Source organism: Ruditapes philippinarum, unplaced genomic scaffold (genome assembly GCF_026571515.1).
Source record: "Ruditapes philippinarum isolate M1 unplaced genomic scaffold, ASM2657151v2 ctg420_1_1_1_1, whole genome shotgun sequence".
In the NCBI taxonomy this organism is placed as follows: Eukaryota; Metazoa; Mollusca; class Bivalvia; order Venerida; family Veneridae; genus Ruditapes; species Ruditapes philippinarum.
In genome coordinates this window covers 200,184-222,069 of record NW_026867374.1, presented here as the reverse complement: position 1 = coordinate 222,069, position 21,886 = coordinate 200,184, and the positions used below count along the sequence as shown (strand labels likewise).

At 34.3% G+C, this 21,886-nt stretch overlaps 1 protein-coding gene across 1 annotated transcript in view; it reads left to right on the top strand.

The window, feature by feature from the left end:
• The window catches only part of LOC132735854 (LIM domain transcription factor LMO4-like), a 37,751-nt gene extending 16,712 nt beyond the window's left edge, over window positions 1-21,039 (top strand). Inside the window, exon 3 of the mRNA XM_060722870.1 lies at window positions 18,830-21,039. Coding sequence (XP_060578853.1) covers window positions 18,830-19,100 — 271 coding nt within the window. The 3' untranslated portion in view covers window positions 19,101-21,039. The remainder of the gene's footprint in view (window positions 1-18,829) is intronic.
• The last annotated feature ends 847 nt before the right edge of the window (window positions 21,040-21,886 follow it).

Here is a 21,886-nt window from a genome sequence, read left to right as displayed (position 1 = left end):
AGGTACATTTAAAGATGATAAAAACGGACAGGACAGTGAAAAGATGTGATAGAGCGAACAGGACAGTTGAAAGAAAGGATAAGCGACAGTACAGTGAACGAGGATAGCGACAGGACAGTGAAAGAGGATAGCGCAGAGGACAGTGAAAGAGGATAGCGAACAGTGAAAGGGCGATAGAGACCAGGAACAGTTGAAAAGGGGATAGCGACAAGTGAAAGAGGATGGTGACAGTGAAAGAGGGTTAGCGACAGGACCATTGGAAGGTGATAGCGAACAGTGAAGAGAGGATGGTGACAGTGAAAGAGGAATAGCGACAGGCACATTGGAAAGGTGATTTTAGCGACAGGTGAAGAGGATGGCGACAAGTGGAAAGAGGGGTAGCGCGACAGGACATGTGGAAGTGATAGGCGACAGTGAAAGAGGATGGTGAACAGTGGAAATAGAGGGTAGCGACAGGGACAGTTTGAAAGGGGATAGCGACAGTGAAAGCAGGGATGCGCGACAGTGAAAGGAGGATAGGCGAAAGGACATTGGAAGGTGATAGGCGACACAGTGAAAGAGGATGGCGGACAGTGAAAGAAGGGTAGCGAGCAGGACATTGGAAGGTGATAGCGACAGTGAAAGAGGATTGGTGGACAGTGAAAGAGGATATCGACAGGGAACAATTGGAAGGTGATAGCGACAGTGAAAGCAGGTTATGGGACAGTGAAAGAGGGTAGCGACAGTACATTGGAAGTGATGAGCGACAGTGAAAAGAGGATGGCGACAGTGAAAGAGGATAGCGACAGGACAGTGAAAGGGGATAGCGACAGGACAGTGAAAAAGGATAGCGACAGGACAGTGAAAGAGGATGGCGACAGTGAAAGAGGGTAGCGACAGGACAGTGAAAGGGGACAGCGACAGTGAAAGAAATTGGCGACAGTGAAAGAGATTAGAGAGGGGATAGTGAAATAGGAAAGGGTATAGTGAATGAATAGCGACAATGAAAGTTGGTAGGGACAGTGAAAGAAACAGCGAACGATAGAAGTGTATCTCAAGCCATTTACGATATATCATGACGTCAGAGTGAGGCAACGTTATGAACGTTATAGGTAGTGACATAAATCTCCCACCGACCCTGCTGCAGTTTTAGTTAAATTTCATATTTATCCCCCATCCCCAACAAACAAACAAACAACAACGAATCAATGGCAAATATATATTTTTATTAACTATCATATCTAAGTACTTCAACTCTTCAACGCAATATTGCAGATCCAAAATTAAAAGCAAATTCAATATTAAGTTTTAAAACAAATTTGTTCTGCAGAGTGTCTAGTAGAGAAAAAAGCTTAATCCCGTTAAAAAAACTTGTCAGAAACAATTTATATCGGTTTAACAGACAGTATATCCTATAGACAATTTTAACTGAGCTGCCTCGTTTTGACAAAACACGTTATTCTCTTCCATTTTCTCTAAAAGCTATTAGACCTGATTATCCATAACCACTCTCCATCCATACTCCACTAAATTACGCACACTAGAACGATTTCTAATAGTGAGCAAAGTGGTTTCGGGTTTTATGGACGAGATATTGAATTGATAAGATAACTGGTATTCTGTTTTTCAATTTAGTTTAATGGGTTTTTGTTATTATATCCAGTCAGAAGATTATTATTGATGTTCCTTTATAAAAAGCAATAATTTCAATAAAGACAAGGGATCCGGCGATGAAGTTCCATTATTGTTGAGATAAGAGGGGGTAACCCAAACGTTTGTCTTGAATTGTTTTTCTGTTTTGTTTTTCTATAAAACCGAAAAATTTAATGCTGATGCGCCGTTTCGTATCTTTAGGCTCATTTTGCATTTTGGATAATTGAATTAAAGCCCCCTTCTTGCAGACGCTTAATAACGAAATTCATTACAACATTCTGTAAAACAATGCGGCTGTACGAACGTAATTTATCATGAGACTTTGAAACTGGAAAGATGTAAACATAAGATTGGACCCAGTCGGATATCAATAACCCGGTAATGGATGTCAAATTATTTTCTCTTGCGAAGAAAGTGGCTGCTATTATTTCATTACAGTAATGTCCAATGATTGAATATCATTACAGGCGAGATTGTTAGTGAGATAAAGAGCTTTTATTTAGGCGACCTCTTCACAAAACATCCTAGTTATCTTGTCGTTTCAAGTCATGACTTTAATCAATCAATTTAGGCAGTCTAAATAAGGTTGAAAAACATCGATTATGTCCCATAATTCGCCCACCACCAAAGACCGCTTTAGACTCCGGGTAATATGACCAATGGCTGACATTGCTTTTTTTTAAAATTGTAGATTTACCACGTATTGGAATCACCCCTTTCCAAGCTCAATATCTTAAATGGTCTTGTCCATTTTTTAATCTTGACGAAACCATTAATTATATTTAAGGCATATTGCCTAACTTTTAACAGTCCAGATTCGAAGCGTTTGGTCTCCGTCTGCATTGGTCGCATGAGTAGGGCAGGGTAAAGGTTAAACTGGTGCGTATGGTGTACCTTCTGAAGAAGAAGAAGAACAACAACAAATTAAAAACAAAATTCGTCAATAAATCGCATAAATACTAAATTTTAACATGTTTCACAAAAACATACATCGTCTTATAATACAGTATAATAAGATGGGATATTCTAGATTTTATTTGTTTTATACTTAATCTGGATTGTTTTAAACCATGGACTGTTTTCTCTAACTTTAGAAGGTTAAGAAGTTAAAAAATTTGATGGAAATAAAAAAACCTCCGTATAGAATGTTTTCCTTCTCATGTAAAATGTTCAAACCCACGTATAAAATGTGGAGGCCATGTTTATATTGCTATTAACAAATTTCTTCAAAAATAAGCATATTACGTTTCAATGACGGTGCTTTAAATGGATTTATATAACTGAAAAGGAGGGAATTTGAATTCAAATAAGTGGTCTACGTACAGCATTACCACAAACAAGCAAGTATAACCACGGGACCGACGCCATTTCATCCGTATATATATTGATAAATTCAACACTCTCAAATAATCTTCCTGCTGATAATTGAACAATTCTGTAAATTGTCAATTAACCAAATGCCAGAATCTAGCATCATACCGTTTTAGTCATTTTGGAATTCCGGAGAGTTAAAAGCAAGCGTCTATTTGAATGTGATCATGTTCGGAAGCCCTCATTAACGATCCAACAAAGAGGTTTATAACGAGCGTCTTAATGATTCCGTGCAGTCTATCAATGAGCTGACGCTTAATAAAACCATTAGTAGAAGAGTGAAAGAATTACCTAATGACGTTACCATTTTCTTCTCATTATCAAACTGCTTGCTTGCCGCTAACTAGCACCGCCAGTATTTACAGTACGTAATCAGTGTTTGGCTTTGGTAATGAAGGCCTATAATTGGTAATAGCTTGGAGGGGATGAGATAACTCTTTAGACCTTTACACGAGTCCACTAGTCAGGAAAATTAGCGTGCTACTGTGATATAAAGACGAGGTTATTGACAAAACTGATCCGATTCAGTCGCCCCCTCCTCCCCGTCTCCCCCATCTTTATCCTAAAATATCTACTATTGTTTATATCATATTTAATTATGTAATAAAGCTAATTGCAAAGTTCCATACAAACGCTGATACTTTACACGAGAAAAACTTAAAATCATCATTTTGTTATCAATTTTGTGTAGATACAGCCTATAGCAGTTTAGACTCAAATTCTATATTTTTACCATATTTGCAGCATTAAGATAAAAGTGAATTTGAGACATGGGTAAATTAGCAGAACGGAAAGGAAATTAAGATTTACGGATTTTTATACTTGCATCTAGGGACGCTTTTAGTTTACTTTTATCTTGCTGTTACATGTAATATTGTAAAAGATACTCTGGAACACAAAACTAAACGAACTACGATATACACGTACATGTATGTTGATACTGCAAGAAGGAATGTAACCCTCAAACGATACAGCCACCAGTACTATGTAATTCAGACATAACCACGCTATATATATTAAATGGACTTGCCTATTTTCAAATCTGGACAAAACCATTCGTCATTTATAGGAGAAATTTCAGTGATAAAAACTTCCACTCTTGTTCCAGTACTCAAAAGTCAATTAATTTCGGCAGTAACAAAGAAATAGATAAGATACTGTTTGTTTTGTAAGAAAATATGCGTAACATCTTGCTACCCCTCCCCCCTTCCTCCTCACACGGCCGTGTTGTAAGCAACCAAATCATTTTGAAGGAAAAGAGTTTCTGTTTTTCATAAAAATAACAAATCACAAAATTTCATTTAATTAAGAAAATATTTTCAATGTTATAAGTGCACACAATTAGTGTCATTTACTATTAAAGCCCAGTAACTCATCCTTAATGTGAAACAAAGGCTTATAATTATATCCTCATTATTGTAAAGTTTCATTCTTAAAATGAAACGGTCGCAAAAATAATTTACAAAAATAATTAAGTCCGCATTAATAATGCAAAAATGGGGAATAGATAAGTCACCGTGCTGTTATCAGAAAAGACATTATTATGTTGTGCCGGTGTCGGATAACATTTAGTACTTTGCAGTCTTATTACACTAATGGTTTATATCTCTGATTAGTTTTTTATGGGAGTTGTTTCATTAAATTTTCAAAGAATGACGACAGCGATATCGAAATATAATAGTCGTACAATATTTAGTATCTTATTAATGGAATGTATATAATTATGCGTATGATTATATAGTGAGAGGTATCAGGGTACTATTGTTGCTATAAGATTCTCTTGACTGCCCACTCCCCTTGTTTTAAAAAAACTCTTTCTGACCAGCCTTTGATGCAATGATATTCTACATGCCAAAAATGGATTAAGATAACTGACAATTTCTCGATGATTTCCGAGAGATATTGAAAGTCAACTGTCTAATTTACATCATGTAAATGATATGCATTTTGGTGTAAAATTTATCATCTTTACACGCTTATTACCTCCCTTTACCAAATTCAGCCACGTGTACTCGCGTGAAACATGGCTGAAAGTCTACAGAACGATTCTGCAGTTGTTCTGCTAATTATCCCCGCCTTTATGGAATCGGGAGGGGGATATAGTTTTCTGGCGTTGTCCGTCCGTCCTTCCGTCCGTCCGTCCGTCCGTCCATCCGTCCGTCGAATTTCGTTTCCGGAGTAGTTCTCTGGCAACTAATGGCTGGAATTCAACGAAACTTTTATGGGAATGTTTTATCAGCATGCTGTGTAAGTTGTGCACCTGGGTATTTTCTCGTGCTGGATATTTTAGTATTTTTAGAGTTATTGCCCTTGACTTAGTAAAAAACGTCCGAATTTCGTTTCCGGAGTAGTTCTCTGCAACTAATGGCTGGAATTCAACGAAACTTTATGGGAATGTTGATCAGCATGTGAAGTTTCGCACCTGGGTATTTTCGTCTGGATATTTTTAGTATTTTTAGAGTTATTGCCCTTGACTTAGTAAAATTTTGTAATTTTCAACTTGTGTCGCATGTAACTCAAAAAGTATTTGACCTAGAGTCATGAAACTTTACAGGAATGTTGATCAGTATGTGTAGTTTCGCACCTGGGTATTTTCGTCCGGATATTTTTAGTATTTTTAGAGTTATTGCCCTTGACTTAGTAAAATTTTGCAATTTTCAACTTGTGTCGCATGTAACTCAAAAAGTATTTGACCTAAAGCCATGATACTTTACAGGAATGTTGATCAGCATGTGTAGTTGTGCACCTGGGTATTTTCGTCTGGATTTATTTAGTATTTTTAGAGTTATTGCCCTTGACTTAGAAAAATGTTTGCAATTTTCAACATGTGTCGCATGTAACTCAAAAAGGATTTGACATAGAGTCATTAAACCTTATTGGAAAGTTGCTCAGCATATTTAGTTTGTTCCTGGGGTTTCGCTTGTGGATTTATCCAGTATTTGTAAAGTTATTTCCCTTGACTTAGTAAAAACTGTTTCATTATGTTGTTATTTGATCCTTGAGTGCTTGAGTTAGAATCGACCAACTTTACAGGAATAATGATCAACATCACTAAATTACAGGAATAATGATTCACCTCACTGTGAAGCTATGAACCTGGGACTTTGCATGTGGATTTTTTTTCAGTTTTGTTAGAGTTATTGCCCTTGAATTACAGTAGTATAAATTTGCAATTTTCAACTTTGGGTTTGCTTGGGGATATATTCAGTATTTGTAAAGTTCTTGCCCTTTACTTAGTAAAAAGATTTTTAGTTTTCAAAAAATATTTGACCTAGTGACATAAGATTGACAGAACAGTGGCGCGGTGGGGGCACCCGTGTCCTATGGACACATTTCTAGTTTTTAATAAAGAAGAATTAAAATGATTTGTTACAATAACATTTAAAAATATTTGAAAATTGTGAGATCCCTTCTTGATGCCTTGAAAATGGCAATAAAGTCTGGAGATTAAGATGTTTTTACATCTAGGTGAGCTATTGTGATCCCCCACCGTCCGTCGTCGTGCGTCGTCAGCAATTTCTTTAAACAACATCTCCTCAGAAACAAATGACTGCACAGCAACCAAACTTTATAGGAATGATCCTAGGGTGGTCCCCTGCAAAAGTCTGTTGCATAAGTAGGTCACAGGGCCAGAAAAGGAGTTTCAAAAATGCAAAATTAAAATATCTTGTCTGAAAGTACAAGGCCTAGAGCTTTTGATATTTGGTATATGATATAACCTATAGGTCCTCTACCAAAATTGTTCAAATTTTAGCCCTGGGGTCAAAATTGGCCCCACTCCAGGGGGTCATAGATTTTCCTTATATGTATATAGTGAAAACTTCTTCTTGTTTGAAGGTACAAGGCTTCAAGTTCAAAGAATATTACAGTTTATGCCATGATTAATATATAAATAAAGCCTTATTTCTTCAGTTGTTGTGTTAATAATAACCAGTACTCGGCGGGGATATAAATTCAACGAATTTGCTTGTTATAATACATGTAATATGGCTCTGCTCTTTCAGAGCGATAAATTTGAAAGGGACAGTCGGTCCAGGTTGCATTGCCGGACTATTTTGTTGTCGTAGGCTGTAGTATTCAACGATTTTAATAGTGTCTAACTCATTTATAAATAACAAAAAGAACAACAACAAATAGTTTATCCTAGAATCGTACAATAATTATATAATCATTTTTACATGCACATAAATAGTACCTGTTATGAAAAACAAGTCACAATTTACAAATTAATAATATTGAACTACATTTAAAATCAATACATATACGTTTCAATTATTTGATACATTTTATTGTATCAATCCCTCAACAGCTCTTGTGAATTCGGCATATTTCGTGTTATTTATTAGTCAAATATCAAATATACTGACACGAAAAAAAGAAGAACAAAAATAAATATATAAAAATAAACAACAAGAAATTGAACTTTTTTTAATATTGAATATCTTTTTTTATTTATTACGCTCAAGGAAACAGTGTGCGGTCGGGAATATAGCGTGATCTACTCTTATTACAATGTGCAGGTTTTTTATCAAACCATCTCGGTATCTATGGCGTCTCAAATCGTAAAATGCAGTTACTCTCTGCTACTTTATGATTGGATACTGGCTTTTCTTGATAAATTCGCTTTCCATGCACGCATTATGCACAATTTCAAACATAAGATAAACGAGAAAAACAATAATTCCAATCAGCTATGAGTATTAACCTTTTTTATCCTTGGCTTCATTTCCAATATTATATAAGTCAATACAATAGAATGATGTTTGAAGGAATGTTTGATTAATTTTTTTATGTTTTATTGTAAAAATAAATGTTCGAATCTTTTATATCAAGGTAAAAAAAACCAAGGCAATGTTTTCTTGCGAAAGTTCTAGGATAGAAATAATTATTATTACATAACTTGAGGCATTCGGACCTCTCTTGAAATTCATTTACTTAATAAACATTTTGATATGAATTGTATTTTTGGCAATTTTTCGACATTTATGATTTCGAGTACAATATAAAGATCTGATATGTCTTATTAGTCGCAGTGTTTCTAGTTTCTGAAAGCCATGTGATTACAACCGAAAGTAAATTCTGTCAATTTTCGTCATTCGGAACACCTTGCCAATTACCAATTATCCATTCGGAATAACTCGCCGATTACCGATGTTTGACGGAAAGAACCTAGTACGTTACGATAGGAATTTTGTTTGGAAAACTGATCTCCAAAGAAATCTGCAAGTCGAAAGACTGATAATTTACTGAAATCGACAGCGATTGGTTCATTACACGAAAACAGTGGCATTATTGAAATGTCGGTTATATTTTGATTCGCACATTTTATTACTTATTAGGAATGAATTCCCGTCAGAATTATTCATTAAACTTTATTTATATAGATTTAGAGCGAAAATAAAAATATTTCAAGAAATATAACACATCTTCATTGCGTTCTGATGAAATCATAAAACAAGACAAAGTGTTGTTCATATTTTCTGCTTTTGGTTGTCAATCAGTCTCGATGGATTTTTTACCTTCTGCTATATTTAATTTAGACTTTGAAAATTCGTCATTTATTACAGCACGTGCTTTTCTGTCAATCATAAGACGTTTATGATTGATTGAATCGGTTTTCAAAAATGATTTCATTTTGTTTTAACATTTTCTCAGAAAAAAATCCGTCTCGTTTATTTCATTTTAACACATGCAGATATGCACGAGAAATTGGAATAGAAACGAGTTGCGTCAATATAGTACTAAACATTACCGCAGTTATTATAATAAGTGTTCTGTTAAATACGACACGTTGCTTTTATCAATATATTTTATATTTTTTTAAACAATATCTTTAATATAATATGAAACGGGACATGTCTCGAAGTACCGTTTTTTATTTAATGCATGAACCGGTCCTACATAAAATGTAAGACTGGCTTAAATATCCTGGTTTAAATATTCAATTAAAATGATGCTGGCTACAAGTGACGTGTCACGGTTATATTTTGCTTTATTTGTGACGTCAGACAAATATTATAGTCCTGTATCTTATACATTGATTGCATATCAGAAACAAGGGGTTAAGCAAAAAGTGATAGCTAATTTTGAGATGTTGCTGTTTTCCTCTTGCCCTGATATATCGGTATATCAGTCTATCAGAAATGTTTTCCAGGCAAGTAAATGAAATATACTGATAACATCACTATTTAATAATTCATACACATATAAGTATGTACGCTAAATAGTGTAAGGCATTGTTGTCAGCTTGTGGCTTATTTAAGCATGCGACATAACATAAGTTAAACGTATTTACATCGGAATTTCTTTGCATTTTGTTCAAATATCTGTCTAAACAGTTGCCTATGTAAAATGTTTCGTTCTAATTCCTTTTTCCCCCAAACCAAAACTGAACTCCCCATAGAGAATGCAACAACAAATGGTGTATGTCAGAGTGAATTTACAATAGTCTATTACATTGGGATTTCATTACTAGAATGAGATCTACAAAATAGATTTGTACACTTAATTCTCTTGTGGACCTTTGAAATTCAGCAAACTAAATTTTCTAATTTACTTTAAACTCACGGAACAATAAGTCACATGTGTTCATTTGGCTTACAATCATTCCTCTAAAATTGTCTTTTCGAATTAATTTAAGGTGTGTGCGTCTAAGAAACGTTAAACTTTAATTAAACTACATTTCTTTTGTACAAAAAAGCAGTTGCGCCACTTTGGTCTAGACTCGGGTCATTCTAATTAAGTACGCTTCCCTTCGGGAATTTCAATACCCTGTATAGTTCTTGAAAAAAAATATCATATGTTTAAAAACTGTTCGCTTATTGAAACATACTTGTGACATGGAATGACATATTTTCATCGAGCTAATAGTACATTCTGTTTGGTGACTTACCAAGAAACAACATGACTCTTTTTCATCAAGATTTGTGTTAAATTGATTGTTTCATTAGCAATCATTTATTTGTCCTTAAAGTCCCCAAAACATCAATAATCATGCATGTACATGAATCCTTGTTACATAAAAATATCATCAGATTTAGTTTATTTGAATAAGAAACCCGGATGTTGCGTGATTTACAGAAAACGTTTTTAAATTGCGAATGTGCAACCTGTATACACACTTTTCAAAATGTTAAGCGAACAATTCGGATTTTATGGCAGAATACTCTACATGAATACCAAATCTTCTTCGATTCTCTTGACTGCCCACTCCCCTTGTTTTAATACAACTCTTTTTGACCAGCATAAGAAAAAATGGATTAAGATAACGTACAGTTTCTCTATAATTTCCGAGAGATATTGAAAGTCAACGTTCTAATTACATCATGTAAATGATATGCATTTTGTTGTAAAATTTATCATCTTCTGTACGCTTATTACCTCCCTTTATTAAATTCAGCCACGTGTACTCGCGTAAATCATGGCTGAAAGTCAACAGAACGATTCTGCAGTTGTTCTGCTAATTATAATACATGTAATATGGCTCTGCTCTTCAGTTTGAGTTACCAATTATGATTTTCAGAGCGATAAATTTGAAAGGGACAGTCGGTCCAGGTTGCATTGCCGGACTATTTTGTTGTCGTTCAACGATTTAGTGTCTTAGTTATAACTCTAACTCATTTATAAATAACAAAAAGAAGAAGAAGAACAACAAATAGTTTATCCTAGAATCGTACAATAATTATATAATCATTTTTACATACACATAAATAGTAGATATTATGAAAAACAAGTCACAATTTACGAATAAATGATTTTGAATTACATGTAATATCAATACTTATACGACGTTTTCAATTATTTGTTACATTTTATTGTATCAATCCCTCAATAGCTCTTGTGAATTCGGCATATTTCATGTTATTTATTACCCGAACATCAAATATACGGATACGAGAAAAAAAAGACAATAAATTTAACTTTTATTTTTAATTTTGAATATTGAATATCTTTTTTTATTTATTACGCTCAAAGAAACAGTGTGCGGTCGGGAATATAGCGTGATCTACTCTTATTACAATATGCAGGTTTTTTTATCAAACCATCTCGGTATCTGTGGCGTCTCAAATCGTAAAATGCAGTTACTCTCTGCTACTTTATGATTGGATACTGGCTTTTCTTGATAAATTCGCTTTCCATGCACGCATTATGCACAATTTCAAACATAAGATAAACGAGAAAAACAATAATTCCAATCAGCTACGAGTATTAACCATTTTTATCCTTGGCTTCATATTCATTTTACAATATTATATAAGTCAATACAATAGAATTATGTTTGAAGGAATGTGTTTATTTTATTAATGTTTTATTGTAAAAAAACCCCAAAATGTTCGAATCTTTTAGGTCAAGGTCAAATGGAAACCAGGCAATGTTTTCTTGCGAAAGTTCTAGGATAGAAGTAATTATTACAACATAACTTGAGCCACTCGAACCTCTCTTGTTATACATTTTGAGTTACTGTATAAACATTTTGATATGAATTGTATTTCGGCAAATTTCAACATGTATGATTTTGATTCCAAATAACGATCTTAAAAAGGGTCTTCGAATAAAAGTGCTTCTTCTTAAGGACATGTGATGAAAACCGGAAGTAAATTCTGTCAATTTTCGTCATTCGGAACACCTTGCCAATTACCAATTATCCATTCGGAATAACTCGCCGATAACCGATGTTTGACGGAAAGAACCTAATAGTTACGATAGGGCTTTTGTTTTATATTCTTAGAGAATTTAGAAGGTAAAAACTAATCGCCAAAGAAATCTGCAAATCGAAAGACGAAATCGACAGCGATTGGTTTATTACACGAAAACAGTAGCATTATGGAAACGTCGGTTATATTTTAATTCGCACATTTTATTACTTATTAGAAATGAATTCCCGTCAGAATTATTCCTTAAACTTTATTTATATAGATATAAAGCGAAAATAAAAATATTTCAAGAAACATAACACATCTTCATTGCGTTCTGATGAAATCATAAAACAAGACAAAGTGTTGTTCATATTTTCTGCTTTTGGTTGTCAATCAGTCTTGATGGATTTTTTACCTTCTGCTATATTTAATTTAGACTTTGAAAATTCGTCATTTATTACAGCACGTGCTTTTCTGTCAATCATAAGACGTTTATGATTGATTGAATCGGTTTTCAAAAAATGATTTCATTATGTTTTAACGTTTTCTCAGAAAAAATCCGTCTCGTTTATTTCATTTTAACACATGCAGATATGCACGAAAAATTGGAATAGAAACGAGTTGCGTCTATATATTACCATACTTATAGTACTAAACATTACCGTAGTTATTATAAAATTAGTGTTCTGTTAAATACTACACGTTGCTTTTATCATTATATATTTTTTCAAACAATATCTTTAATATAATATGAAAAGGGACATGTCTAGAAGTACCGTTTTTATTTAATACATGAACCGGTCCTACATAAAATGTAAGACTGGCTTTAATCCTGGTTTAAATATTCAATTAAAATGATGCTGGCTACACGTGACGTGTCACGGTTATATTTTGCTTTATTTGTGACGTCAGACAAATATTATAGTCCTGTATCTAATACATTTATTGCATATCAGAAACAAGGGGTTAAGCAAAAAGTGATAGCTAATTTTGAGATTTTGTTGCTTTCGTCGTGCCCTGATATATATCAGAAATGCCATTTTTGAAATGTTGTTTTCGTCATCCCCTGATATATATCAGAAAAACAATTTTTGAGATTTTGCTGTTTTCCTCGTGCCCTGATATATCGGTATATCAGTCTATCAGAAATGTTTTCCAGGCAAGTAAATGAAATATACTGATAACAGCACAAGTAAATAATTCATACACATATAAGTATGTACGTTAAATAGTGTAAGGCATTGTTGTCGGCTAGTGGCTTATTTAAGCATGCGACATAACATAAGTTATGCGTATTTACATCGGAATTTCTTTGCATTTTGTTCAAATATCTGTCTATACAGTTGCCTATGTAAAATGTTTCGTTCTAATTCTTTTTTTTTTCCAAACCAAAAACTGAACTCCCCATAGAGAATGCAACAACAAATGGTGTATGTCAGAGTGAATTTACAATAGTCTATTACATTGGGATTTCATTACTAGAATGAGATCTACAAAATAGATTTGTACACTTAATTCTCTTGTGGACCTTTGAAATTCAGCAAACTAAATTTTCTAAATTACTTTAAACTCACGGAACAATAAGTCACATGTGTTCATTTGGCTTACAATCATTCCTCTAAAATTGTCTTTTCGAATTAATTTAAGGTGTGTGCGTCTAAGAATCGTTAAACTTTAATTAAACTACATTTCTTTTGTACAAAAAAGCAGTTGCGCCGCTTCGGTCTAGACTCGGGTCATTCTAATTAAGTACGTTTCCCTTCAGGAAGTTCAATACCCTGTATAGTTCTTGAAACAAAATCATATGTTTAAAAACTGTTCGCTTATTGTAACATACTTGTGACATGGAATGACATATTTTCATCGAGCTAATAATATATTCTGTTTGATTACTTACCAAGAAACAACATGACTCTTTTTCATCAAGATTTGTGTTAAATTGATTGTTTCATTAGCAATCATTTATTTGTCCTCAAAGTCCCCAAAACATCAATAATTATGCATGTACGTGTTTCCTTGTTACATACAAATATCATCAGATTTAGTTAATTTGAATCAGAAACCCGGATGTTGAGTGATTTACAGAAAACGTTTTTGATTTGCGAGTTTGCAACCTGTGTGCATTTCCAAATTTTAAGCGAACAATCCGGATTTTATGGCAGAATACTCTACATGAATACCAACTCTTCCTCTGTTTGCAAATTATGTTTAGAATTGTTATGCTGCTTCTACGGATTTCATAACGGACTACGCGCTCAAATATAAAGCCTCGTTCTGGAGTATATTCTAAAACTAGTAAATAAACAAAAAAGTGCGGGATTTTTTATTTGCACCATACTGTAGGTACAATGTTTTCCTGTTGGTGTTACCAATATACACATAGATATAATTCATTACAAGTCCTCATTAACGACACTGTAATTACTGAGATGGCAATTTCCCTGTAGTCTATACTCATTTGTCTGACTAAGTTATTCTGTCGTCCCGTCACATACCGTATTTGTCTTGAAAAATGCACGTTAATTTAACAAAACAAAATATGTTGAGAAACGACCCATGCAAGAAAGATGTAGATCTAAACTTTAGTTAGATTTTGCTGAGGAGTTTATGAAGTTGGTTATCATTTGATCGGGATTCGAGGTAAAGTACCTCATAACCTTTTTTTTTCTCTCGATCAGTTGGCCCAATAACATTTATTCATTTTTGTTTAAATTTTATTTAAAAATACTTAAAAGAAAAATGTAACCAAACGATCAATTCCTTATTGGATCTACACATGTTTTATTTATTTTAGGAACGGGTACATGACTGTTCAATTTCTAATGTTATTCAATTTTTTTTCCGACATCACACTAAAAGTAAACATGCATATTATATTAGAAAATGCAGTGAAATACCGTATTTATATATACTGAGTCATTTTGATACTTATTTTTTTTTAAATTTTATTTGCTTGAAGATAATCTGATCTTGGAGTCGTCTCATAATAGTTTAACTTAAAGATTATCAATTCTTACAAATTTTCATTAAAAAGGCAAACAACCTTACGCATGCGTCATAAAAATATAGAAAGCCTTATTTTGCAGCATATAATGATGTGTATTTCACAACCACTACCACAACAACAACAACAACAACAACGATTACAACAACATCATAGACAAAATAATATTAAATCCCTGTATCCATTGGTTCATCAATAAGAACAAATACGGTAGCGAAAGATCGGACCAATACATTAAAGTAATCAACTCTACTTTCACAGTCTTAGATCAGTAATTAATCAAATTGAACCAATGAAATTAGCAAAGAAATATAACACCATCTGTGTGCAAAAAACCTAGACTAGATGTAGATTAGAACTTTTAATTTCGACGACATTTGTACGCGTGAACATAGACGAAAAATTAACCAATGAAATATCACGTTCGGCGGAAAGTACTTAAGTTCTAAAAGTTGGATACATGCACGTATAAACGAACGTGTAAACATTTGCATGTACTTTTGCTAAAATGAGTAAAAGTCCTTATAGCCCGTCTCACACAAAACACGGTTGGACACACGATTCCCATACGGTATACTCGGTTATACACGGGTTGACTGGTACGAGTTTTGAGCTCCAACCGTGCTTGTGGTTTAGTTGGCACGAATTAGACTCGAATATAGCACGAGTATGTACGAATTGAGCACGGATATACTCGGTCAAGCAAGGTTTGAACACGATTTGCATACGAATACATACGACTGTTGTACGGTTCCAAGTACGGTCTAGTTCGGTCTGGTACGATAAAACACGACTTTTACTCGATTTACTCGACTTTCACAGGGTTTACATAGGGTCCCGCCGACTTTTGTTCGAGTTAGGCCCGAAATATCACACATTTGTGTATGTTTTGATATAAATTAACCCATTTTGATGACTTGGCTTCATGAATTTTCGAAATTTCAACGACTAACACTAATATATAGATCATTATAATACTGCACGTTTGTAACATCGCTTTTCATTGGATAATCGTGACGTTTATATATTTTTATATACACGGCTGCTGTCGATTTATAAAGAAATCTCGCTTTATTCCTCTAAAAATGATGCTTGCTGTTTCATAAATTCGTTATAAAGATTGTTGACAGGTTATATGGCTTTATATAAACGACTGTTTGCAATATAACCCTCGCCTAGCGGCTCGGGTTATATTTACAAACAGCCGTTTATATAAGGCCATATAACCTGTCAACAATCTTTATAACTAATATTAACATCAATAAATGAATAAAAAGTGAAGCAATGTAAAATGAATGTGTCTTTTCTTGTTGTGTAGCGGTTGCTGGAGGGTCCACCGAGCTGGCATTGGAGTCTGAATCCCTGGGAGACACGGTTATTGCCGGTTGGTCCTCTAGCTTATCAGGGTCAATAAGTTGGAGTGGTCGGTGGGCCTGGATGGCTCTTCTTGTATTCCTTCTATGCGTCCAAAACTTCTTCTTTGGATACATTCTAGTGTGATGCAGCAAGCACTCTTGGTAGGGTGGCAGCAGGTAGTTGTGTTTTTTGTACAGTTCTTGCTGACGTAGAGGCCGTGTTAGACCGTACGAGGCCGTGTGAGACCCTGTTTACCCGTACTTTACCGTGTCGGCCATGTATGTTTCGTATATGAACCGTATTGGTCGTATGGCGATCGTATGAAACCGTGTGTGCACTCGTTTGAATCGTACCGTGATCTTGTGACATTCGGGTGTTAATCGGGTGTTGGATGTAGGACTTGGGGACGGTCTCGAACGATTCCATACGATTTATATACGACCTTGATACGGTTGGGCTCACTCGTGGAGTGAACTTCACATACGGCTGTATATACGGTCTCATACGGTCTCACACGGTCTCTTACGGTCTTGTACGGTCGCTTATACGGTCATACACGGACATGGCATCCTTACCAGTTTTTTTAAAAGTTTTAAAAATCATACACGGCTTACACGGATACACTCGAATGGCCCGAGTGTAACTCGGATAACGCTACGGTTAGTTCGGTTGTATGTACGGTTTACACGGGTTGTCAACCGTGTAAGCCGTGTGTCCTGTGTGAGATGGGCTTAACGTGCACGGCGTTGTTCGAATATGTATATACTGTTTAAAACGAATGCAGATATTGAAAACCCCGTGTAATTACTCGAACGTCTACACATCACAAAAATGTATTAGTAATTAAACGGGAACTCGGATGTGAACACCCGTACCAATTTTCTTTTCTTTGCAATTGTTATTGATGTTTTATCTCTGAACAACGTCCATAAAACGCGACTTGATTTGGTATTATCTTAGTGAAGTCATAGTCAAGTACAAATAAAATTCTACAGCATAAATCACCCTCGTTACCTCTGAGAATTTTGTATATTATTTCTAATTTACATCTCATGCAGCTGGGTTAATATAATATTCTTGCAGCGTTAGAAGTTGCCTGTGTGTTTGAAATTGTAACTTAGAAAATAAAACTTATTATGAACCTCCCTGGCGTTGCATGCAGCGTTTAGAAACGCCCGTTTTACGTATACTCTCTCATTTTAAAACTGTTTGTGAAGGCGCTCATTCAATTATGGTAAATTTATATACTTTTTCGTTGAGAATGGGTTACATTTCCACAAGGCAGTAATAACTAGATTTCACACGCCTTGCTTACGAGACATAATTGGTTCCCGCCGTGTGAGCTACCCACTGCCTTATTAGTTTGCCTCCGTGTAATTTATGTCTTTAATGAATCTTCAAAAGACAGAGCGAAAAAATGTTTCTATTGTAAATTTGTTACTAATGATTTTACAGTAAGAAGAAGCGATGCCGTTACGTTTAAATTAGACTAATTCTGAAATTTACACCTGAAACATACTAAATGTACGCGTTTTGTGGAATTAAAGCAGACGTGAAACACTTATATTGGGCTGGATTCTTAAAACTTAAAAAGTACCGTCTTTTGTCTGAAAAATGTTCTTTGGTGTCGATTGGCAGGAATATGAAACTTAGTGTAATAAGTCCAGAAGCTTAATTCAGCCTGTGAGAATACTGGAGAATACAAAAGTTCTATACTCATTAAGATAATTGCATTATTCTTATGTTTGCACCGCTTTTACTTTAATCTAGAAACCTCCCTAGGGCTATTTTCAATTAGAAGCACACGTTTTTTTTATACTGATTCATATACGATATAAATTGTTTAAATTGCTTTTAATTTCTTAATAACAATATTTGAAAGCGACTATCATTGAAATAACATTGAAGTTTGAATTTCAAAAGCACGTTAATATCATAGAAATGAAATGATTTATAAAGAGGGTTGCTCGTCTGTCACTCAGAATAAAGTTCTTTGAACATTATATTACTAAATACTTTATTGAGCATTAGATGTTTTATGCGAGACAGCTTTCATTAAAATTTAATATTGCAATAATATGAAATAAATCAACACAATAAGGGATAGAAAAATTAATCTAAAAATTTAATATATCTCGTACTTTGGTTATTCATAAATAAAACACGTTCAGGATATCAAATGATATCTCGACTTGGATTTGTAGGTTTTTAATTAAAACCCATTTGTCGCTCATTGCTAGCTAAATATGCATAAATTACCAGTTTGACTTATAGCTTTTGATAAACGTTGATACATTGATCTTGTGTAGTCACTTAAACCATGTAGAGTCGGCGCTTAATTGAAATTTTCAAAAGAACCGGTTTCCAAAGAGATATTTACACATTTTAATCATTTTCTAATATACATTGAATGGAATAAAGTATCATTTCATTTGAAATCAGATGATTAGAGCAGACATTTATTATCAAGCTTTCAATCATAGAAATTAATTAGTTTTAAAAAAGTTTTATCTGTGTAACTAGTCTGGGGTTTTCAATAGTATTAGTTTTTTCTCCCCTTTAAATTTGGTTTCAATGTTTATTAAGTCCACCATTGAAAAATTTAAAAGCAATTAATTGCGGAATCCCCCCCCCCCCCAGATAAATTTGCTGGTTTGATATATTAACACAAGGAACACTGAAAAGGGACTTCTTTGATTTGTTTTAAAGACCTACCCTGAACAATTTTTGAAAATGTCTGTTGTTGTTTCCTATAAAAGATGTAAGTGTGTTATTGCGATATTAATAAATGGTAGGATATAGCGAATTAAAATTGTATTGATTTTTCCAGGTTATTTGGAAACGGTGCAGCGTGTGGATCATGTGGTCAGACTATTGGCGCTAGTGAACTTGTGATGAAGTCAACAAATTCTGTGTATCACGTGAAATGCTTTGCGTGTGTCACGTGTCATAATCAGCTGGTTCCCGGTGATAGATACAGTATTGTGAACGGTTCCCTATTGTGTGAACAAGATTATCCAAAAATGCTCAAAGAGCAGGGACACAGTCAACTTCAGGGTCGAGGGAATCAGAAAATGCAATTTTCAACGGCGATGGTGTGAAAGAAAAACGCTATGAATATTGTTACTTCAGTTATTTAAAGTTCGTTCCATATTGTTATTTTTTAGTATTTTGATCAACATCATTTTTATCATAACTCAGTGTTTTGGAAACGCGTGATAGTACCTTTTACAATATACGATAACTTTATTTATTTGGTTGAAGAAATATTGTTGGGACTGATAGAAACGCCTGCAAGATTTTGTCATATCATCTGAAGTAGAAAATAGTGTAGAGGGCATCTCAGAGGAAAACACGGCAATTCTGCGTGTTAATGTGAATGGTGCAAACATAGGCGTTAAACTTTTAAAATAAATGACAGTATGCTGTCTATTGAGATTAATGTTTTAATGACACTAATTATACAAGAAACACACGTGAAGCAAACAAACAGTATCATACGGATGTACTGTGTGAAATTTGCTGTGACAGCATCATGACAAAAATTGTAAATTAGTTGATGCCATTGCGCGTGACAGAATTAAACAGTTGTAACGCATGACTAGATGACGTAATGCATTGTGTGACGCAGAAATAAAAATTGAAGTAATGCTCTTTACGTAATTTCCGCACGTGCATATGATGTTAATGCGCATGCCAATTTATATGAACGTTGGGGATCAGTGATGGTAGTGTGCAAGTCAAATAAACGCTTGAGTGTGCAATGTTTGACTCTGGAAGTGTCATGTTTTGTTTACAGTTTGTGATTATATTACTTAGTTGTATCGAGTGTGTAAAACACACAATATTATGGGACGCAAATGACAAGAATGTGTCGCGCATGAAAGTTCTACGAAGTAACAGATGGCGTGTTTATTAAACGCATTACTTAAAATGATATACATGTTGCACAGTGAGCGTCTGTGACGTTACAAAATGGTATGTTTCACGTACACAGTGCGTATTTTACAAAGTCATCGGTAATTCCGGCGTTCTTATAGTGCTCATGACATGAAACTTGGTTTGCGCAAAAAAGAAGTGATGTCACCATCGCCGAACGCGTCACAGATGTTCAGCGACTTCCGGTTGTTCGCTTTGTAACCCAAAGTGGCTTTGTTGCTCAGATTTTAATTTTCTCTCTCTATTATTTTCATATTTTATTGTTCATTATACATGTTGGAGAGTGTCGCTGGTACTGGTACGTACTGTCTTTTTTCATTATTTCACATCTGTTCTTCTCGTACAGCGAACATATAAGAGAGTAGCACGAGGTACCAGATTTACGATTGGAAAAGCCTTTTTTTTATTTTTGCCATTAAATATTTAATTAGTTACGTGTCTTGCACGTGCATTTAAGTGCAAGCTGTTGGTAACACATGTGTACTTAAATGTAATTTGTTATATTTTTTTTCTAATTTAAATTTTATTGTATTTATTATACCAAACCGATTTTAAAGAGGCATGCCTTTGATTTAATGTCAAATTTATTCTTTATTTCATTTAAGACGCAAAGATGTGAAAATATTTGTTGATTTAACGACCACTACTGAATTAATGTTAACATTTTGCCTATGTTTCTTTTTGGATATAGCGTAACTGTATTTAGATATATTTTAAAAAAGGATTGACAAACGTAATCTAAGGACCTTCGTGGTCAAGTGGTTATGGCCGCGGATGTCAAATCACTTTCCCTTCACCGCTTTGGATTGGAATCCCGTCAGAGACTTTGGATTCTTTCATGTGACGAAGTTATACAGTTAGCTTAAGGCAAATCGGTGGTTCTACTCAAGTGCTCGCTTGTGCCGTTTGATCATGGTTTTCAATGTTCGCTTTTTAGTAATGCATTTTGTATATAAAGGGCATGCCACTTTAAAACCGTTTTACAGTTTTGTATGAAAGTTGTACAGCGTGAGCACAATCAGCAAGTTTTCTTCAACATTTCTATTTTTAGAATGATTTTAAAGCGGCACACCTCCAGATAATTTTCGATTTTTATAAAAACTTATGAATTGTTGTAATCAGTACAAACGTTGTCAAGCATGTACAAGTTATCTGATCACAGAAATCTTTAGCTATACTTGAAAATATCCAGAATTTTGTCATACTCAGTAAAAGGGTAGAGGTCTGGTGTTATAGAAATAAAATCATCGTTTCACCTCGATTATGTGAAGTGATACATTTCATAAATATTTCTTTTCTAAGTTTGATTCTTATCTGGAGACGCGCCTCTTTAAAAGGAGGACCACCATAAATGTACACTTAATGTTCCCATGATTGTGATACGTTATGTTTTTAAATTTTGATAAAGATAAAGATATGGTATATACTAGTAGATGAAGAAAATTTTGCCACAGGAAATTAAAAAAGTTATATCGTTTATTGGCAAATGTTTTACAGAATACAAGTAAAAAAAGTCATGTTTAACGAAACTGTTTAAATAGCCGCCGCCTTATATGATGCCATTTAAAAAACATGTTAATTTTTGCAATTAGCGTATGAGTGTGATCTAAACAAATGGAACGTGTGCCAGCCTTCCTTGTTGATTTCATTGATTTCAATTAACATACGCCAGCTGACAAAACGATTTCAATTAAACGTGTGCAAGCTGACGTTATTGATTTTAGTTTAACGTGCGTCAGCTGACGTAAGTAATTTCAGTGAAACGTGCGTTATCTGACATAATTGATTTCAATGAAACGTGCGTCAGCTGACGTAAGTAATTTCAATGAAACGTGCGTCAGCTGACGTAAGTAATTCCAATAAAACGTGCGTTAGTTGACATAATTGATTTCAGTGAAACGTGCGTCAGCTGACGTAAGTAATTTCAGTGAAACGTGCGTTAGTTGAC